The sequence below is a fragment of the Manacus vitellinus genome, unplaced genomic scaffold, assembly GCF_001715985.3.
Source record: "Manacus vitellinus isolate BGI_N305 unplaced genomic scaffold, ASM171598v3 scaffold_15_pilon, whole genome shotgun sequence".
Taxonomy (NCBI): Eukaryota; Metazoa; Chordata; class Aves; order Passeriformes; family Pipridae; genus Manacus; species Manacus vitellinus.
The window spans coordinates 17,717,197-17,740,199 of record NW_021939122.1 but is presented as its reverse complement, the minus strand read 5'-3'; the positions used below and the strand labels follow the sequence as shown (position 1 = coordinate 17,740,199).

At 39.1% G+C, this 23,003-nt stretch overlaps 1 protein-coding gene across 1 annotated transcript in view; it reads left to right on the top strand.

Annotated features, from left to right (window-relative positions):
- The window catches only part of GFRA1 (GDNF family receptor alpha 1), a 137,769-nt gene that overhangs the window by 85,617 nt on the left and 29,149 nt on the right, over positions 1–23,003 (top strand). The window contains exons 5-6 of the mRNA XM_008926356.2: positions 15,917–16,026; positions 21,330–21,464. Coding sequence (XP_008924604.2) covers positions 15,917–16,026; positions 21,330–21,464 — 245 coding nt within the window. The remainder of the gene's footprint in view (positions 1–15,916; positions 16,027–21,329; positions 21,465–23,003) is intronic.

The following is a 23,003-nucleotide window of genomic DNA, read 5'->3' as shown; positions in this document are numbered from 1 at the left end:
TTGAAGTTTGTTTATGAGATCTCCTGCTGGTCTTAAGCTTTTAGCTGTAGCACTTCAGATATGCCCGCGTGTTGTTCAGAGGTGAAGAGTTGAGCAGCGCCCTGCCCTTGATGGCTACAGGGAAATCTGGAGGCAGTTTCCTGCTGACCGCAGTAAGAGCAGATTTAACTCAGAGAAGAGTTCTCATTTCAGTCCAGTGGCTTGCATTCAGCACCTTTGTAGCTGATGCTGTTGCAGTTAATGAAAGCTGGATACACGTAGCCTAGAACAATCCATTTTCCATTTCCATGTTGTACCATTAATATGTTTGCTTATATATATTGCCTTCCCTATACGCAGGCCCTGTTAATTAGTAGAGTTACAGTATCTTTACTGTGTTTTCTTCCAAACTACCAATGTGTTACAATGCCAGTGAAATTGGAGATGTGTCCCGGTTATTCAGGTTGTAGTGTTCAGGAATTAATTTGTTAAATTAATACCGTTATGTCTCTCATGACTGTGTTTTTCTTTTGTCAGCTTTGATCTAATGTTGTCTCAGCAGCTAAGTTTTTAATGGCATTTTGTTTAATGTAACGAATCTGGTGTGCTTTCTCCATTGCAATGTTGCAGAAGAAAGCTTGGTAAAATCTCTACTGAAGTTGCAGCCAGCACTGGGATGAAAATGGATTTCTTTGTAGATTCCTCCTGTGGCTTTTGCTTTAAAATGCTGAAATTAAAAAGTTTGGGCTCTTCCAAGGCTCGGTGAGACCTGGCTATGAGGGTGAGGGGCAGCACTGGTACAAGGGTGGGCAATGCCTGCAGGGTCTGGAGCAGTTAGTGTGTGCAGCCATAGGTCCTGTGGAGGGTAAAGCAAGCTTGATGTGTTGCTGAGAGTCATGTCACATCGGTGTTACTACCTCCTGGGCTGTCTAAACTGCTGGTGTATCTAATACCTTCCTCACTGCTGTCATGGAGAGGAGAAATTGGCCCAAAAGCTATTCCAGTCTATCCATAATACAGTGAAAGATATTTTGTCTCTGCGACTTCTTGTGCACTTAAAGGGAGTTGGTGTGATTTGTTCCCCTGGTCCTGCAGGAAACCAGAGACTTAGGCAGGGGAGGAAAGAAATGGGAGATGACCTCCTTGTTATTGAAAGTATTGGCACTGATAAGTATCAGTCCTCCTAGTAATTCCAGATATGTTTAGAATAATTAAAAGCAGCAGTCAGTAGGTATGTAATTGTAACTCTGATAACTTGTATTTAATTTTGAAATCAGAGTATCTAAAAGGCAGAATAATTTGAAAATACGTTCTGCCTACTGAAAAACCATATAATTTAGAAACTATTATATTTGCATGCCTATTACATGTATTAAAGCCTTCTCATAATGCTGATTAACACAAGGGGTAAAAAGTTCTAAAGGTTTTCTGGAAATATAGTAGTAAATGTTTTATGAATGCTGCTTCCTAAGAAATGCAAGATTTGAATCTGCCCATAATCTGTATAAAATATCACCTGGGCCTGTGCAAACAAGTATTCCATATTGGGTGCTCTTTAGAAGCCTTATCCTGGTGTAAATACATGTGTGTGTGTGTATATATATATATGTGTATATGTGTGTGTATATATATATATATATATAACTGAATCTGTTCTTGAAACAGAGATAAGAGCAGGGGTGATTTGGCCAAGCTGCAGGTGCCACTAACAGAAATGGCAGGATGCTTTGCTTATTTTTTATTCATTAATCTATCTGTTACATAACATAAACTCTTAATAGAGGGAAAAACAGACCAGAAATGTCAGGAAATGCAAATAAGTTTTGACTTAAGTAAACAGTCCTAATTTTTCAGCTTCATCAGAATACTGAATGGTTCACTTTCATTATCATTTTTCTGCTGCCTCTGCTTGTATCGCAGTCCATATGCAGCTTTGAAACCAATCAGAGTCTCTCAGGCATGTCTGTCAATGCTCACTGAAAAGAAAAGAAAAAAAAATAACAGAGAACAAAAAAAAGCCATTAGAGTTCCTTTTTGTTATGAACATAAACAAATCTTCTAAGGAAAAACAATATGCTGTCAATAACTTACACCAGTGATGTCCTGGAATAGCACAAACCTCTGAGGAACCTCTTGATCTGATCGCTTCAGCCAACAATTAAACTTTAGAAAGCTGACTGACATGTTTTGAAAATGTTTTAAATGCAGGGCAGCGTGCTTCATTTTTGCCCCTATCACATTTGACAGTGTTTCAAAAAGTATTTTGCTTGAGTAATGAAACTGTGAGTCACTAATTTGGTCTTTTTGTTTTGTATTTTGAATTTGTATACCTCCTCTCTTTCCTGGATATGTTCAGAAGACACTGACCGGAGTGGTAATGGTACAGACCCATTATTTATTGAAAGAACAGTATCAATCCAGTCATGTGCTGCAAGGATCAGAAAAGAAGGGCAGCATTTTTTATTAATAAAAGAAACTGGTAACATCATGTTTCTTGTCCTCCACAATTACTATATTCAAAGTGTCTGGTCAAATCACTGAGGCTCATTTTTGAAGCCGAAATAGCTAGGAAGTAGTTCTTAACTAATTTCAGAAGACAGTTGTTTGTTTTGTTGTTTTAGTTTTTTTGGTGACTTGTTTTTGTTGTTGTCTTTCTAAAAAAAATACAATTCTTAATGTTTTGCCTTTAGTTCTTCAAAGAGTACACGTTGCTGTCTTTGACTGTTTGCTACTGAAAAAAAAATAAAATGGCTGCATAATATATTTAAATAACTCCTCCTGGGATGTCTGAAGCATAATAATGAAATACCCTATTAGGTTTTAATAGACAGGTCATCTCCTTGAAAATACAGTGAAAGGTATTTTCAGCATTGTGGGTCCAGAGAGCTAAATCTTTATAAATCTGCTTTCATTGGTGTGTTCTTACTTCTTGACCAGTTTCTGGTTACCTATCTGTTGCAACCACCCATTCAATTCTGTATGAAAGATATCTGCTTCTACAAATATCAGAACACTGTGTGAGATATGCAGACATTGTTGTCAGTGTTCATCCGCTGTAAAAGTTAGAACAAATGCTCAACTGCTTGATATGTTTCCTGAAAACATAAGAAACCTGACAAGAAAATAATTTGCCTTCATGATATTCTGTTGAACACTTTTAATGATAATTTACCTTTGGAAAGGGAGTCGCTGTATCTGTGCTCCTTTTTCATAAGGCATGTGCAAATCTGCAAGTGCTTTGTATCTGTAACCTGTTTGTAAAAGTGGCTTTTCTGTGTAAGACTTATGGGCTGTTCTTGCAGCAAGTACCCTGCTGACTGCAAACCCTGCACCCTCGTGGTTCAGCACTATAGACAAGTCTATGATGAGATGTTATAAACGTGCAGGCAACCTTTTTTGTCCTTCTGTAGGAGTGGGGGAGCCCAGCATCTTGTGTTAGGAGGGACATCTTCAGTTAACAGCATTAACAAGTAGCAGGGAGGAGTGCGCTGGAGGGACATGTGGGAGGAGATAGAAGAGGGGAAGAAGAATTATGCCCTTTTCTTCAAATTTTCTAATCCTTAGACTTTCATTTTTTCCCACTTTTTTCCCTTACTTTTTTTTCTCCTGCCTCTTCCGCTTGCTTAGTCTCCTTTCATCTCCTCTTTCCAGATCTTCCAGTGATTATTTGACTTTCACCGGCTCCCTGACATGTTTGAAATCTATTACAGCCACTTATGGCACCTCCTCACCTGCATCTCTGCATGTTGTGCTTTTCATCCCTCACTAGCCTACCATGGTCTGGTGATCATCTGTAATTCAGCAAATGAGAGGGAGAACATGGGTGCTGCCTCCCTTTCTGAACCTGCTACTGATGACAATTCACTTGGCCAGCTACAAAGCCTGACTGCTCGCTCTCAGGCTGACTCTAGTTTTGTGTGTTAAGAGTACATTTGGTGGACATTTACATGAAGGACCCAGTAGCATTATCCAGTTCTGTATAATGGAGTTGGATTTGAGCCCCTCCAGGGTATTTATATCAGTTTGGCATTCAAAGTACTCTTGGCAGCCCCTTGGGATGACTGGTTTGCTGTGGTTATGCAAAACCAGGACAACATCATAGTTTTTGTAATGCTGTTAAGGACATTCAAAAAAAGGACACTCTTGATTTCTAGCAATGTGCAGACTGTGCCTACATTGTATGTTTGTAGACTGAGTCAGGGAGTGGGTGAAAAACCTTGTGTGCTGCCTGACTCACCCTGCAGTAGATGTAGGATGCTTGCAGTGTAGTAGGGTAGCCTGAGCTCAGGCTACTTGAAGATCCTCCCTGCTCTCTGGACTCAGGAGAGCTCCTGTGTCTGTAGAATACCAAGTGGGACAGAAGAAAATGTAAATCTACCTTTTGGCTGATGCCCAAAAGCCCACATCACATTTATAAACATAACCTGAATTTGAAGAGTGATTTTTATAAATATAGGTATATACAAGCATGTAAATACATGCATATATGTTTTTATTGCTAGAGGTATCATATTTATTTAAGTGAAAAAACCCCAGGTATTCATTAATTTTAATGAACTAATCTCCACATTTGTGGAATGATGACAGTTCAAATTCAAAAATGATGGGCAATAAGCTGGTGTGCTCTGCAGAGGAAACATGATGGTGTAGTGGAGTATGTGTACGGGGAATTGCTAGCTTGGGAAAAAATATTAATGCAGTCTCTGCAAAATAAGCAAAAACCTTTCAAGAAAGGCAAAGTAAAGATAGGAAATGCTGCAATATAATATAATTTTTTTCCCCTTTTAGTCCCTTATATGATTCATTACATCAATGTCTTCTTTTAGCAGAGTAAATGGACAGAATATTGCTCTTCCCTCCCACTTGTAAACAAAGATAATTTAAAATTTCTTCCATCTGAATAAAACTCAAAAGTAATCAAGCAGTTCCTCCTTATAATATGTCCATAGATCCCTTTGGAATCAAAAAATCCAAACATCCAGTAAAACAAGCCTGCTTTGTCCCTCTTGAAGTGTAGATGGGTCTCATTTTGCAGTGCCAAGATCTGCTTGGCTAGCCCTCATTTATACTCTCTCTGTTCTGCTTAAGAGGGTCTTGAAGATTAAAAGCTTGTTGGGTGATTGACATTTCCCTGAAAGAAGGAAAGATGCAAGGATATTGTAATTAGAAGAATGGCTCAGCCTTATTCCTGCACCCAACTTTCACTTTGCTTTGTGCTGTAACAATGAAGAGAGCCTCACTCACAGGGGGTTTATGCTCCAAGAAGCAGTAAGTAGACAGTTTCTTTACGCTGGGGTCCCTTGTCAGGCAAACTTGAAACTCTCCAGGCAGCATCCCTTCAGTCGTCCAGGACCTCTGCTGATTCCTGAAAGCTGGTCTCCACGAAAAGGGAGTGCAGTTCTTTTGTGCTCATTATCTGTAAAACACGAGTTATGCGTCAGCATTTTCAGAGCTGTTTGAGTCAGACAAATGTTTGATTCTGTCTTATGTGGTGTGGCTTCAGCAGTGTCCCTGACATGGCTGAGGTCCTGCTAGTCCTTTCTGGTTACTTTTAAGGTTAAAAACAAGTGCTGAATATTCATTATTACCTGTCTACAGGGTTGAAAACGTGCAAGTGGGAATAAAGTATGCATGTGTAAACATACAGCAATCATAAAATAAATACCAGCGATTCAGGGTTTTTAGGCTGTATTTAGATACCCTGCTTCCATGTCAGTCTCTTTTTAGTCAGAACAATGCAGTGGGCTGAAGTACTTGTCACCACTAAACTTTTGCTCCGAGAACCAGAGGGGATTTGTATTATCCAAATGTGGTCCTTCATAGAATCATGGAGCCATTTAGGTTGGAAAAAAAACCCTTTAGATCAAGTCCAGCCATTAACCTAACACTGCCAAACCCACCACTAAACTGTGTCCCTGAGTGCCACATCTACAGGCCTGTTAAATACCTCCAGGGCTGGTGACTCCACCACTTCCTGAGCAGGCTGTTCCAATGCTTGACAACCCTTTCCATGAAGAAATTTTTCCTAATATCCAATCTAAATCTTCCCTGGCATTGGGCCATTTCATCTTGTCTCATTACTTGTTACTTGGGAGAAGAGATCAACCCCCACCTCACTACAGCCTCCTTTCGGGTAGTTGTAGAGAGTGGTACAGTCTTCCCTGAGTGTTAAGGTCTCTCTGTGTATCATTTTGTCTGAAAAACCTTATTTTGTTAGTGAGAAAGAAAACCTGCCTGTATAGTTTAAGAAATAAGAAGACTACAGATAAGTAACACGAGCCAGGAAACGGATTATAGCAAATGTGACCCATTTTGTTTTGTTAATTTTTCAGGGGGGAAAGATTAAACTACATATGTTAATTAAGCAGTTTCACACATGTTTAGTCAAAAATACTGAAATCCAGGACAGTTAAATTTGGCACTAAACTTTAATGGAGATCTAAATTTGGAGCTACTCATGTTCTTACAGTTAAGCAAGCACTTAATTGCTTTGCTGAATGGGGTTCCACTAAGAGTACTGCTACTGCTGATTTGTTGAATTGGTAGTTGAGAGATTTCTGTAAAGAGGAGTTTAGTATCCACTGGTTTGTTTGAGTAGTTTCCACCCACTGATCTGTTAGATCTGGTGAAGGGAAGGTTTGTGATCCCTTGTGATGTACACTTGGTCACATTTGGCTAACTTGCTGTTTCTGGGGCAAAGAAAGGGTGTAAATATTACACAAAAGCATTTTCTTTAATAAATCAAAAGCTTTTTTTCATTTACCTCAAGCCATGTATATGCTACAGGCAAGAAGCTACTCTATGTTTAATGTGAATAACAGAGCTATTCTATCAAGTCCATTCCCAGCGTACTTCCTCTGACATCAGTGACTTCAGTGGATTTATTCCAGGGATGGATTTGGCTGTTCCTGTTCTGTGTAGGTAAATCTTCAGGCAGTGCTAATTAAGAGAATGTCAACTGATTTTACCATTCCATTATGCTGGACTTTGTAAAGGTTATTTATATCATTCTACATCAGAGCCCAGTGAGAGAATATTTCTGGTGGCAGTTCATCTATTAAAATAGCTGGGAGAAAATGTAAGCACCGGAGCTAAAAATAAAACTTTGTTTCTCAACAGAGCAAGTGACAGCCACATGCATATTTTCAGATTCTAGCATTTTTATGTTTACTGAGTAGAGATTGCATTGCTTTCATTATTTTATAAGCACTACTGTGTTACTGGAGTAGCTGGTGTTAGGTGGAAGCCAGATGTAAATGTACCAGTATCTGCCAAGACTTCTCAGCAGAGGTGATGGTTGTTTTCTATGCTTTAATGATCTGCTGGCTTTAAAACAAGTGACACAGAAACAGTTTTCTGATGTGTGTTTACTGTCAAATATAGATTTTCTGTGTGAGCTGACTGTCACCCTTGTCTAAGATTATTAATAGATGACCTAACGTTCACGTGTTTGTGCTTACATTATATTTGTTCAAGCACACACTATAAACCATTAAGGCAAGTTTTTGTGCTTTAAAGCACATAGGTCTAAGACCTCTGTTAAATTCAAACTGTATCATTTGATTGTTCAGTTCACTTTCTTTTGTTCCAATTCAAGCATAAATCACAATGGTTGTCCTCTCAGTTATGATGCTCCCTTTTCCAGACTATGAAATGCTGTAGACACATGTCAGTAACAGGCCATCATGCAGCATTGCAAAATATTCTTCAGAATGGACAGTGCATTACAGAGCAACATATACATCTGGGTAGATCACAGATGTATCAACTCTTGACCTCATGTTTTTCCCTCTACCTCATGTGTGTTCATGTTTTTTTGACAGTGGAGGGGAAAAAAAAAGCTCTGAAGACAGCACATCATCCTTAACTGGTAAAAATGGTTTATTTTCCAATCTTATACTACAAATCAGTGCTTTTTGTACTATCATTATATATCCATATTACTTCTAAAAGCAAGTAAAACATGCTGAATAAGATCAATGCTCTCTTGGTTTGCTACTGCCAGAACTTTTCAACTTGCTGTTTTATGGGGTTGTTTTGTGCATGGAAAAAAATGGGTTCACATAAAAGAGATTCTAATCTGCTTTTATCTGCTGTAGTTCTGGTTTTATGTTTGTTGTCTTACTCCTGAAGTCAGAACAGTATTTAGAGTATTTCAGCGTGGGTTTCAGCCATGCTGGCTACCTACAGACCCTGCCTGATTGAGTGCAAGGACACACTGAGCACCCTGTCTTTCCTTCAGCCACCTCTCTGACAAGAGGACATAGAGTTGTTTCCTTCAGGAATGCCACTACACATACCACTGAGTTATTTTCTTGTGCAAAGAGCATCCCTACATAACCTTAGGAAACCTGATACATCTGGTACATCTACCAACAGAAACTTTTCTGGTAAAGAGACAACTTTTATCGGACTTTTAAGATTATTTTCTGTCTCCAAACTCCCAACAGTTTCATGCTTGAACCAACAATAGTTTATTATAGTTTATTCAAGTGGTTACAGAGAATGTTATTGCCGTGGATGTCTTTCTCAGGTACTTGGAACCACATCCTTTCAGTGTGCAGTGACAATACAGTTGTTAATAAACACTGAAGCATCCAGTAGCATGCTCAAGGACTTGCAGTGGCACTAATTTTCCTTGGCTTGCTTTTCAAGAGTGACAATGATTTTCTTTGGTTACCAGTCTGTAATTCAAAGTCTCTTCTCTTAGCCCAGCTAATGAAGTGAGAACAATTCTGCCCGTAATGCACTAGTTCTTTGCTGAGTAACGTGCTATCAAGATACACTGAGGCTTGGACATCTTTAAATATGACAGACATTTAGCTTTAGAAGCTTCAAATTAAACAGCATAAAGAAAATGAAATAAAATGAAAGTATACTTATTCATGGTATTTGGAAAGCAGCTAGTGGATTTGTTCATGTTATTGGAGAGCTTTGGTACAGAGACAAGTAGACTAAATAGAAATCTTCCCAGCATTCTCTGATAAAACCACAGCCTGACAGTTCAGCCTGTCATTCTGTAGAAGACTCTGAGAGAAGTGTTTTCTTTACAGCTGAGAAGACAGAAACATGTTATGAATGCTTAAGGTGGATGCGAGGAAACAGAGCCCTGCAAAACATATTTAATATAGGTTTGATTTCCTGTGGAATGTTTTCCAGATGTTCTCTCAAACAGACCTCTAAAAAATGATGTGAGGTAATTTTTTTTTTGTAAACAGAAAGATAAAATTCTGTTTTGTGTCACAGCATCTGAAAATCACTGCATTAATTCTTCATTGCATTACCTTGTGCTCAGAATTTTCACCATATTTTTTGAAATTGGTTTTATTACACAAAAGGTGAGTAGTATAAAAATATTTATATAACTCTATTTCAAAGAAATCATACTTGTTTTAAAAGTATGATCACATTTGAGCCTAGTGGTTTCCCTTAAACCCAAAGGAGACTTAATATATTAAATTAAAATTGCTCTCATGCATGATCTTGAGTCACTTAGAGGATTTAATTAACATTGATAAACTATGACATTAGTGTTTTGTTAAGTTTTTTTGATTTTCTGTAGCAGATACTGTGTAAAAGGATCTAACTGGTCTCCAGCAGATGATAAGAGCAAGGGGAAAGGATAATATTAACAGAAAATGGTGTAGAACTTAACTTTATTTTGCTTTGCACAAAATACAATAAAAGTACATCGGTGTGGGTTTTGTTTTTTTTTAGAGCACTTGTTAGTCCAAAAAAACAATTTGTTAATAGAAGAATAGAAAGAATAAAATGTTTGTACTTTTAATTTTTAAAATACAGATATGCATAGGTGGAAATATTTTTCTTTTTGCATGACTGAATTTATAAGAGTTAGCTCTCCATTTTCTGGGGTACTAGATGTCCAGAAGGTCCCTGATGAACAAAAAACACGAGTAGCATAAGTGCTGGCAAACATGGTGGGGAACATGGAGCTGGCCAGTTTGGGTTGAGTGCAGGTGCTCATCTGGAGGAACCAGCTTTGTTGGGCTGTTGTGTTTGTGCTCGATGCTCTGAGCAAGCATTTGTGATGTTAGAAGGGATCTGAATGAATCTTCTGTGGTCTGTGGTGTTTGTTTCTGTATCTAGTTATTCCACAATCCAAACAGGCTGCCTCTGGGGATTGACCATATTTTGCTTCCAGATGAACAACAGTTTTTAGAGATAAATCGAATCCAGAGTCAAATATTTGCTTGGGTTTAGCCTGCCAGTCATTTAAAATAACAAATCAGAGGCAAAACCAGATAAAAAACCCAGCTTCTTCCAGTTAGTAGCCAGTATTTGGGATCCAAAATCCTGTAATGGTTTCTGCCAGTATTGCCAAAGATTTTGATCAGCTCATGTGAGAGAAACTGCATTCAGTATTCAGGTCTTGGGTAGCAAATGATCTGGCATCAGATCTTTACTTTTACTCTCCTTCCCACTTCCCAAAGGGTGCAAATGCTGAGCTGGTTGTCAGGGTGCAACATGGGCTGGGGGCTCCCTGGGGCCCATGGGGACCCCCAGGGACAGGCAGGACAGAACCTTTCAGGCTGAGCTCATCCCACCACCCCAGCTAGGGAGCAGGGCAGTCCCAGGCATCTCCCTGGGAATAGGCTGGGACATCAACCCATGGGCAGACCTGGCTCAGTGGGGCCCATGGCTGTGTAGGGCCAGGCTGGGGGGGGCTGGAGACTGAGTCCTACAGCACTGGTGGGGCAGCAACTGAGGCTTTGTGGGGCTGAATGGAGTCCTGGACTGCTGGGGGGAAGCCCCAGGGGTGGGCAGGAACATCAGTGCCCTCAGAGCCTGGACACTCATTGTTTGAGAAGGGGGGTAGCAACAAAAGAGAAACTAACCTCTTTGTTGAAAGAAATTTACTGGAGTTGCTATTTAATAAATACAGGTAAAAGTGGCCTCTTAAAGAAAAATGTCAACATTTGTAGTTGCTCACAGGTTCTCATCATGTGTGTAGATAACTAAGGAGGTGTGAGATGTATTAATATTACCCAGCTCTAGTGTCTTTTAATGAAAACAAAAAGGATCAAAGCTACGTTAATAAGTACTGGGAGGGTCATCTTTCGTTATGGAGCTGCTCTGAGGCTTTTTTCGTCTTACTGGTTGATAGAGCTGCTTATGTAGCCTTTGCCTCATTTTCTAACTGCCCTGTTTATGAAAGAAAGAGAAAATTAAATTCTCCTCCAACAATGAAGCCATTAGTTTGGCCACATATCAACCCCTCTTGCCACTATTGCATCCCAGCAGAAGCAGCACCACCCCAGCTATAGAGGAGCTATTTGTAGCTACAGAGTAGGGTACTGCAGTTGACCCCCACAAAAGAAGAACAAGTATTTGGACTTGTTGTTTTTTCTATAATGGTGCCATTTATCACTATGACACACATTCATTGACTTAGTCTGGGTTTTTTCAGTGTCAGATTTATACTTCTTTTCTGGTTTGAATATTGATGCAGCACTTCCCTTACGTGACTGCACTGCCAAACGGTGTCTAGACGCCAGAGCAGCTTTGACTAATTAATGTAGTCACCCCAGTCTCTCAGCTTTGGCATTTACCTCTTTATGTTACTGCTATAAATAGGTACCTAAACACAAGCAGCAGTTTAAAGAGAGGTGGCAGTGAGCATGTCCAGACTTCACCTAACATCCCTGAGGTGTGTGCAGAGGACAGCAGTGTCGGTCCCTGCATTCCTAACAGGGCAAGGAGTTGTAACCACTCACTTGGACATCACTCCATACATGTGTGCAGTCAGCAGGAGATCTGGATTTCTTGGTCTGCATATCACCAATGCAAAGGCAAGGCTGAGAGAGAAGATTGCTCTCTGGGAAGGCTCAGCCCTTGTGTACCAACTGCACAGACAGAGAGAAAAAATGAAAGGAAATCCACATCCACCAGCCCAGCAATACGGGTACTTCTTCGGGAGGACTCTGGTTCATAGCATTGCTTTCTGATTTATACCAGATCCAAACTAAAAATGCAGTTTTAAATTTTTTCTGCAACCTCACCATCTATATCACTCTTTTAAATATTGCACCAGTATTGAAGCTGAGTTGACCAGCTTTAAAGAGGTAGAACTGATAAATATCAAAGATAACTTCAGGATGTCAAAGAACTTTTACAAAACCTTGAGAACAAAAAATAGTGAAAACCTAATCAATACTGTCTATGCAACAGGCTGTGCTAATATAAAATTGCCTCAACAATTATATGCAGATTAAACAGAATACTGCTATTAACAAAGCTTATTTGGGAGCAAAATTTGAAAGTTTTGATTTATCCTGCTGAGTATTTGAAGAACCACTATCATAAGGAGAGCAAATTAACTTTGTTTCCATTGTATTTTTAACTGTTACAAATTATTTTACTGGTGCTAATACAAAGCATTGGAGAATAGCAGGTTTGGGATTTTTTTGTCTTCTTTTCAGAAAGACTGTTTGTTTGATTTTCTTTGAATTTGCCAATAGGATTACTCTTACTTTTTCAGCTAGTAGTATACAAAATATTTAAAGTAAGCTTTCCAGAACATCTGCAGTTTACTTTGATGAGATTTTCCAGGTCTAAGATAGGACTAATTTAATTTGTGGGGTTTCTGCCCTACAAAGGGAAGATTTTTTTTATGGAAGGGAAAAATACCCATTAATGCTGCTGTGCATAATGAGGATTTTTTGACAGAAAAATAAACAAATAGCTCCTTCTAAATGTGGTCCTGCTACACATTCTGTACAATATAAAACTGCCTGTTTCTATCCAGTAGTGAGACACATCTATGTACATTGCACATGTAAAATTGTACACACCTTATGGTACATGTTGAAAGCTCTGTTTGTTCTCTAGATAACAAAACTGCTCAGTTGTGGTTAGGCACTTAACCACAAGTTACTACCTGCAAGTTCTTTCCTGCTGAAGGAGCACTAAGTTAACACAGTATGCAGATTTTTTTATAGGAGTGCTATTATCTGATTGCTCTTATTCAGCATCCCTAAAAGGATTGTCTCTTTTACTCAAACAGTTCTTAATATTCATGTGCAATACTTTAGGATTAATGGTTCTCATTAAGCTAATTTGTCTCTCTCTCTAGATAAATAGCAGTACCACTGTTTTGGTGTTAACTGATGAGCACACTTTCATCAGTGCCAGTCTACTGGAAATGTTTGGGGCTAGATCTTCAGTGAGTGTTAATCAGTAGATCTTCACTGAAAGTGTTGGAATTATTTTATGATAGGTATAGATCTGTCTCTGTTTTTATTTTCTGGTCTTAACTTTATCTCCAGTGGAAATGAATCCACATAAATATCAGCTGTAGTTAACAGCTCAGGAGAGAGTGAGAGCTTTGATAGTATGAAGTTTGGATGACTCACTAGGGAAGAGGTGTATGATAATGTCCAGTAATGCTTGGACCAGAGCTGTCTGAACTATATTTGACTTAAGAAAACTTAAATGTGCAACATTGTCAGATCATTACCTTTTATGACCACAAAAAGTCTTCATAAATTCACACATAAATCAAGCTGTATGTAAAGGAGATCAGCAGAGCAATTTTTAGCTGCCTTTAGGGCTTACAACAAATAAGTTCTTTAAGCAGACCAGGTAGTAAATGACTGTTGTTATTCCATATTTATCAGTCCTTAGAAACGTTTAGAGAAGAGGAATGTATTAAATGATCTCTGTACCAGTGCACCTAATAACCTAAGGGAGAACTGGACATTTAAGAATGATGAAATGATTGCAAGGCGTGTTTTCAGGGTTATCAAGATGCTGATTGTATAATTGCATCTCCAGAAAGATTTATTTGTGGTCACATAAATGATGAAATTTAAATGTGAGGAGCTATTTTGTTTTAGAAGTGCAAAAATGCTGCACATACAGTAGGCTTGCTCTTTCTCCCATTGCAGAGGTTTTTCATACTAGGTAGATGTAGGAGGTTCTATTCTGTCCTAAACCTTACTTCATACAGGTAGTAGCAGAATTAGAGAAATCCTTGGCAACTGTCAACTGTCTTTGTTCCCAACTGATCCAAGGGCTGAATTTGAGCCACTATCTTAATTATTGACTGGGAGAGGAATCAGTGCAGTGACATAGGGTTTCCTTGCCCAGATTTTCTTTGTAGTGCTGCTGTTTATCCCTTCCCATACCTTGGGACCCATTTCTTCTCAGCCTGTCTCCTGGTAGATACAGTATATATTAACCAGCAAAGTAGGGATTTTATGTGAATTTAGGAATTTAGGTATACATCTGGGGCATCTTGAAGGATTGGTAGAGAGCTTTACTTTTTAAGGCTATTAAAGGCAACTGGGTACAAATTTCCATCTCAAGGTTAAGTGGTTAAATGAGGGAAGAGAGGGAATGAAAAGCTTAGAGTTGGCTCGTGGCTTGAAGGCAACCATGGATTTGCTGGTGTCAGTACAGCTAGTGAGAGAGGGAACTAAATAAAGGCCATGAGAACAGCTCAGATACATTCAGGTATAGGTTGCACAGAGTCTATTTATAGGATGCTTTCTCAGACTAAGCCTGTGAACCTTTTGAAGTTTGCCATCATTACTTTCAGGCCAATTAATGATGTGTATCCAATCCCATTCTGGGGTAGGTAAAACAATAAAGTAAACAAAGATAATTAGTCTCTGGAGTAGGTAAGCAAATAAAGTAAAGCACTTGTTTCTGCTAACTTCTGTGGTTTTGTTGCAAAACTAAAAAATAACATTTATATTGCAAATCTGCATAATGCTAGAGCAGTGATGAAAATTCATACAATTCTGATTTGGAGAGAGCTTTGCAAAGATTAAGCACCAGATCCTGAGACATTACTGTGGTTTTTTAACAAAAGAACATTTTTGTACCTATTTCAAAGAAGTGAAGATCGAAGTAGGGATATTCCATCTTTTTTTCATGGAGATAGAGGTCTAAATGATACTTTATAAATAAACAAAAGTCACTGATCCAAGTTTATAAGCCTGAGCAGGGCAGGAGAGCAACTGTAAGGTTGTGGGACCTTGACCCACCTCATCTCAATGCCTCACAAATTTTACAGACCTGAATGGGAGCATTATGTGGCCTTTAAAGCACAAATAACCAGAAGAGATCATGGCTGCTGGTCCTTTTATTTTGTTTTCCAACATAGAAATAATCAGTTAATGACAATACAGCTTCACTCCTAGTCTTAAAGCACCTCCTGTCAGTAAGCAGTGCTCTCTTCTTAGTCATGGGGCCACTGAGGGAACTGAGGATAATATGGCCATTCAGCAGCAGAACTTGATGCAGAGCACACATTCCCTTTCCTCAGCCCTGGACTCAGCACTCTAGACTTCGGATAAAAGCACATTTACAAGAACAAATAGATTCTCAGTACCATGGCTCTGGGGGATGTGGAGACCATGCCAGCTGGTTCTGCCTGCTACCCCAGTTCAGCCAGCTGGTCCTGCAGGCCAGTCCAGAGCAGGGGAAAGCCCATTCCCTGGAAACTCAGGGCAGTACCAAAGCAGGTCCTGCTTCCACTCTTGCAGTAAGAGGGCTCTGTGAGTACAAACATATAGTTTTGTGTAATCAGTAAGACAGCAGAAACTGTGTTCTGAATCTTTAGGACAACAGACTCCAGTTAGAGTTCAGATCCAGGCAAAATGACTGATAAAATCACTCTTTGTATTTTTTTCTTGGCATGAAAATGCAGAACATTTCTTTTAGTAAAGGGCACGCATTGCCCTGTTGTTCTGTCCCTTTTTACTGTTTTCTTACACTTTTTTGTTCTGACTACAAAAATAGACTCTGGAAACAGATGCATTTTGGAAAGCGACTCTCATCGGCTGAAATGTGTCCAATATGCATTTGAGTTAAAGAATATTAAGCCTTGTCCAAAAATAAAGAGAGTGTAAAAGGTAAGAACGCCTGCAGGCTTGATTTTTAAAGATACGCATTTTTCTTCATGTTGCAGATCTCGCCTTGCAGATTTCTTCACAAACTGCCAGCCTGAGTCACGGTCTGTTAGCAGCTGTCTGAAGGAGAACTATGCTGACTGCCTGCTCGCTTACTCGGGGCTTATTGGTAAGGAGGCAGGGAGGGGTGGGGGAAAAAAACTACATTTTGAAGGCCCACATGAAATAAAAATTGGAATATAGTACTATACAGACACACAGGATCAACCAGATTAGAAAAGACCTCTGAGATCATCGAGTCCAACCTTTGAACCCAGCACCACCTTGTCTACTAGACCATGGCACTAAGTGCCACATCCAATCTCTTCCTACATACCTGCAGGGATGGTGACTCCACCACCTCCCTGGGTGGCCCGTTCCAATGTCTGATCACTCTCTCTGTAAAGAACTTCTTTCTAATGTCTAACCTAAACCTCCCTGGCACAGCTTAAGACTGTACCCTTTGTCCTACTGCTGCTTGCCTGGGAGAAGAGACCGACCCCTGCCTGGCTCCAACCTCCTGTCGGGGAGTTGTAGAGAGCGAAAAGTTCTCTCCCGAGCCTCGTCTTCTCCAGTGTGGTGCTAGGCCAAACTCTCCACCTATTGACCCTCTTTTACCTTACAGAGATTCCTGGGGTAAATTTGTACATTGCAAGAAAATTAAGGGTGGAAGATAAGGAGAGAAAGGTGCTTGAATTTGAAATAAATTCAAGATTAAAAAGTAGAACTTATTAAGATGGTTAAATTTGGACAGGACGGAGGAGTAGGAAGTTAAAAAGAACAAGTGAAACTGCTGCTTGGTTGATTTTGCATCACAAGGTTGGGTAAATACCTCCTGGTCTTCAGGGAAAGTTTGCAGGACATTTGAGGTATGAAACAGTAGATCAGTTTAGCCTCGTTTCACTTCCAACTGCTGTTCTTTCCATGATATCCTTCTGTCCACTCTAAATGTTTTCTGAGATGCCTGTCAGTGAGATGAACTGAGACTAAATTTATCTTCTGAAATCCTTTTCCCTCCCCCACATAATTATTTTTATTTGTTACCACCTTCCTGACTGTCAACACAAGGATGCCTTTATGGAAACCAGATTCCATATGCCACACACAGTATTTGAGAGAGATTGTGTCAGGAAGCCAGACATGTTGTAGAAATACCGTAGTTGGGCAGTAAATAATAAGTGAATGTCAAAACTCTGGAACAAACAAAATTTTAAAGGCCACCAGATAAGATGTTTTTAAGCTTACAGGCTGCACCTGCTGTGATGCAGTAATATCCCCTTCTGTTGGGCATGAAGGTGCCAGCTGAGGCCCTGAAGTTGATCCTGCTGTTAAATAAGTGTCTCTGGAGATAATATTGAAGCCAAAATATTTCTAAAGTAGGTCGAGTTTGCTGAGAAATGACTGAAAGCTATATTCAATGGCTTATTGTTATTAATATTGTTATCATTCTTATTACTCTAGCAGCTAACAAGTGAGGCAAGTCCACATGGCAACGGGTAAACTAAGATGTGATGGCTTCAAAGGATATGCTTCTATGACTGAAGAGATTAGGACAGTATGCAAAGGGTATAACATATGAACAGTTATGACAGAATGTCATTTGACTCTGAAACAGAATTGAATAGCCTTGAAATCTGATCTAGTCAATGAGATTAAGAAGTCTGGCTGCTGGCAAGGAGTAACTGTTACTAATAGATACTTCTGGGTAAGAGCTGCCAAGAAGTTCTTGCTGGACCTAGTGAATTTTGCTGGCAGTTTTGTTGGTTTCATTTTTCAGTTTAACCCCAAAGATGACCCAGTTCCTGTTGTCAGGTGTTTTTGTGTTCCTGTGGGTGACCATGCTGCAAAACACTGTCACACATCAGAAATGTGGAATGGATCCCTAAGGGGTTGAAATCAAAAAGAGATCTAGTTTTCAAAGGGAAAAAATATACAATTTTCTTCCTTCCTGCTAGTCCCTGGAGACATGCAAAACAGGAACTGGCTAGTGTTCCAAGGGTTTTTACTTCTTAGTAGTGATTCTGTTAAACCAAGAAAATTACCAAAACAAATGTTTCTTTTGCTGAAGCAGTAAATTCTTGCTTCTGATAGCAATCTGACATGAAAGTGGAGTAAATTATGTCAATACCATCAAATTTGTAAGATCCTGAGATAGAAGTGAGAGAAATAATCTTTCAAATGTCTTCATAATGTGTATAATACACAGGAAGAAGGGATAGACTGTGGGCAAGAGGCTGTTGCAGATCCATTCATTCACTGGAGCTTCACAGTCTCCTTTTAATTAAGATAAAATATTTTTCCTTAAAATATTATTTCATTTAGCCATTTTATTAAATGTAGCAAAAATTGCACCTCTGTAGAGTTTGTTCAGGAAACTGAGGAGTCTTTATGGAAGGTACAGTGAATGTGAGTCCATTGTCATATACAGGGATTTAAATGAGAGTTAACTTCACTGAAATTAGAGGAATCTCACCTAAAATGAATAACTTAGGTGGAAATAGTATCAGACAGTTTTTGTATTAGGTGCTTTATCAATTAAATGGAGAACTTGCTGTAGAGGGTGCTTTAAGGTTTGCTTCAAGGTGTTATGTGCATAATTTTAAAGATATGTATATTTTACAGGAATTTTGAAAACTTGAATTCGTTGCTTTAGGCTCCTTGTAGTATAGGGATAAGTTAATAGTTTTTAAAAAAATAACAAAAATTGTAAAAAAGTATTAAATGTAAAAAGAGGCTGTGGATAGCCATGTTTGAGAGTCACTGCTTTGGTTACAGCCTAGCTAAGCCATCTGGACCTGTCTGCACTCCCACATCAATTAAGTTTGTTCTAACTGCTGACTTCAAGATCTGCTTTAGCATTCACTTTCTGACACATTTTCCCTTGTCTTTAGTAAAATCCATCTAATTTCTCTGTCATTCCCAGAAATTCCATGAGAGTTTGTGTGAATAAGCTGGAGTTGCTTTAGGCCAAAGGAACTTCAACCCCTTACTCCTCCTCCTGGACTCACCATCCATTTCCTCATTCTTAATAGACCCTAATTTGAACAACCTCTTGGCTGTTTGGATCAGTTCTGCTTCTGTCTAAAATATGGAAAATATGAAAATATCTGTCTGTTTGCTTCTGAGACCATCACAGAACTATTTGATACATAGAGCTCAGAAAACCAAGCATGTCCTATTTTACTGCCAGCCACCATGGCTTCTCTGATCCGTTAGTGTCCTTCAGCAGAATTTCCAAGATGCCAGCTAGCGGGGAAGGGGAGGGAGGTAGGGCAAGGCACACACATTGCAGGGAAAAAAGAAATCCACCCCAGGAAACCAAGCATATAATCCGCTTGGGTTCACATCTGCCCCCAGGTTTAAATGACAGACTGATTTTCTACTAGCTGCTCTTTCAGCCACTCTGTTTATGCTGGATGTACGATTTGTGTGCTGTGTACACACTTTCCTTGTCCTGTCTTTCCTGTATTCATCAACCCTAATTGTACCTTGGTATCTGTTACACTTTTAACCCCTGTCTTGACCCATTTTAATTACCTTATTACCTCTTTGTGATAAGAAAGTTTTACCTCAGTGACCTTTTTAATTTCCTCCATACCTTTCTGGTTTTTTAACCCTTCACTAAGCATTGGCTAATTAGAATTATTTTTTTTAACCTACTGTTTTCTTTCCATTTGCAAAATCCACTTTTCATTTTCTCTCACGTCTTTTCAGATCATGTTGCATGGCTGAAATAGTGTACTGAACCATCAAATGGATAAGGGACAGACATTTTAATATGTTTTATTTTAATTTAACATCATTCCTCTTCTTATTTATCCACTCTCCAGTTTTCATTAATGATGCAAATGCTATTTACCTATTTTTCTAAATTCTCTACCTTGATTTAATAAATTTCGAACCGTGCTATTTACCCATGTGCTAATCTCATGTAGAATTTGATCAGTTATTACTATGCAGCTATCTTCTAAAAGTTGGAAGTAGACAAAGGTGTAGGACTGCAGTCTAATTTAAGAACATCCCAAAACAAGAAGAAAGATGCTTTTTGTGTGTTTGGCAATGGGACTGCATTTGTTTTCACATACATTACTGCCTTTCTCAGGCCAGCCCTAATGCCTGTTCTCCTTTGTCTCCCACATCAGATATGCAGCAGTTTGCATGTTGATTTGCTCAGTTCTCAGCACTGCATTGGTGACTGTTTGGCATCATTCTGTGATTCGTGTTATTTCTAATGTTCCTTTTTTTAGCTTGATGTTTGATAGCCCTTTCCTGTGTGTTATTGCAGACTATTGGACCCGGGACCTATGGACCAAATTTTCATTGCTAGTGTACACTTTGTGTCTCTAACATTTGTCCTTTGTCTATTCCATCTTATTAATGACTACTTTGATGTCAGTTTTGAGGAGATGTGATCACATTTCCTCATGATATATAACCTGTCCTAGAACTGCAGATTATCAAGTGAGGAATATGTTCCCTGAAAAAGCAGCAGTACAGCTCTGGAATACTTTCCCCTTTTTATTTAATTTTTCCTTTTTGATCAGACAAATAAAATAAAGGTTAAAACTTTGCAATCCTTAGGGAGGTTTGAAATATCTGACCTGCTGGGTGATGCCTTCAGCTAGACCACTGGCTTGAGCAATTGCTGATCATATAAGAGTTTCCCGATCCAGATGAGTGATGAACAGTCACTGTACATCTTTTAGGACAAAAAATGCCTTTTTTGGCTCCATTTCATTCTTGGTAGCCTTGAGTTGACATATAAATGTGAGAATATTTACTCAACAACTTGTAATAGAGTTAAAGTGACCCTGTGGCTGGAAGTTGCTGACAATGTTTAGGAAATAATCACTGTACTGAAGAAGTAGAGAGACAGCAAGATTAATAGTAATTTATTGCCTGCAAAGAATCTTCTGTTACCTTTTCATGCACGCTGGGTTTTGCTCTGTTCATCACCATAACCCACTCTGTTGGCAGGTTCCTAATGAGCACCCTGAGGTTAACACTCCTCCAAGACGTATTAGGGCTCCCCTCAGCATGACTAGCATTCTCCTTGCTCATGCATTTCAGAAATGTTTTTTCAGGCTGGCTGCAGACTCAATGAGGAAGCACAGGTCTGGATACCTAGTTTCAGCCGTTTCTTTGCAGATAGAATTAAAATGGGGGAAAAAAAACAGGCAAGAAAGAAAAACCAGATTTTTAGAGTGCAATTCAGGCAACCAAGGGAGTGAACTATGGCACAAGGCTGGGTGTCACAGGGTGAAAAGGAGCCAGAACTGTTAAGTGTGGAGGTCAGAGCCCTGCTGTGGGTTTGTGTTGTGAATCCAACCCTGAATACATGACTTACCAGGTGCTGTTTGCTGTCTTCTTAGGATGGAAAGAGTATTTCAGTACAAAGGTTGCTCACAGTACTGTGCCTCACTCTGTTAACAGGCACCGTGATGACACCAAACTACATAGACTCAAACAGTCTCAGTGTTGCCCCGTGGTGCGACTGCAGCAACAGTGGTAATGACAGAGAGGAATGCGAGAAGTTCCTGAGTTTCTTCCAGGACAACATATGCCTTAGTGAGTACAAAATTAGATGTCTTTAATGTGTTTTAGGATGTTTTCTAGGGTTTTTTTGCTGTTTAAGTGTGTTACGATACATCAAGGCCATCTCTTTGCACTTTGTAAGCATGGTTCTGTTATAGGTGTTAAAATTAAAAGAACAAGCAAATATGCCTGATACTGAGGTTTATGGCCAAGATTGCAAACATGACAAGCTCTTGGAAAAAAAAAAATTCGAGTAACAAAGTTGTATGGTATTGAAATATGTTTACATCACAGATCATATTTGGACCCTAACAGTCAGGAAGCGTCTTTACCAAAATCTTGCAACACCTGGGGGGTTTCTGTGCTATTTGAGAACTTCATATTAAAAAGACATGTAGTTTATGATATGAAGGATTTGCTGTAGGTAAGTATAAATTGGATTGTGCTTGCAATTTATTGCCAACTTCGGGGTTTTTGGGATATTTGATCTCAGAGGCCTGGTTTTAACACAAGCCTGGATGGTAACTGTTGTAAAGATTTTGTTAAATAAATGATTTTTTTTTTCCTGTCAGACTCACTTCCAAATTAGGGAGTATTATAAATTTCAGAATGGCTCAATAGAGTCGATTTTGGCAGGTTCTCTTTTCAAATTTCCTGTCTGCCTGGAGCAGCATAATTGGATGAGGTGGAGTGTGCATGAGAGTTTTAATTTCAGATAAATGAGGAGGCCAAAAGAGCTTGGTTTCCCTAGCCCAGCAGAACAGAAGTTGAAAGGATACGTGATTGTCCGCAAAAATTGCATTAGAGGGGCAAGCCCAGGGAGGGAAAAGGATTACTTCACCTAGAGGACAATGTTGGCATAAGATCAAAAAGGGAGATATTGGCCATACATATTTAGGCTCAAAATTGGAAAAATTTTAACCATCACACTAAAGTCATGAAATAGGCTTCCAGCAGGAGTTTTGAGGGCAAAAGTGGATTTAAAAGTCGTATTTCATCAGCTTATGCAAAGAAGCATACATACAGCATTACTTTCTTCAAAAATGGTAAATGAACTCAGTGATCCAGACTGTTCTGTCCAGCCCTACAGACCTGAGCTAATGCAGGGTTCAGTCTGGGTTGTAGCAGAGTCTGAAAATCTCCATTGGCAGCTTCTCAAGAGGCAGCATTGTGGTGAAGACATGGGGAGCTTTGCCTACAAAAACATGAGTTGCTATGTGTGATACACTATTTATTAAGCTTTGGAAGAGTTAATCAATTACTCAAGATCATTTAGCAAAAGAAAAAGAGAAAAGAGTTTAAATTATGATGGGATAAAATTTAACAATATACCATCAGACCTTCTTCAAGCCTAATGTGTGTTGCCATTATATGTATTGTAATACCTCAGATTGTATTAATTTGTGAATGTATTAATTTCTAGAATGTTACAGGTTCCTTTTAGAACATAGAGCAATTCCTTGTCCTTTCTTTTGCCATTGGTACAAAAGCATTAATGAAGACAAATCAAAGACAGTAGAGGTTACTGTGAGACAAATTATAGTCATTTTAGCTGCAAGAGATGTCTTCCTC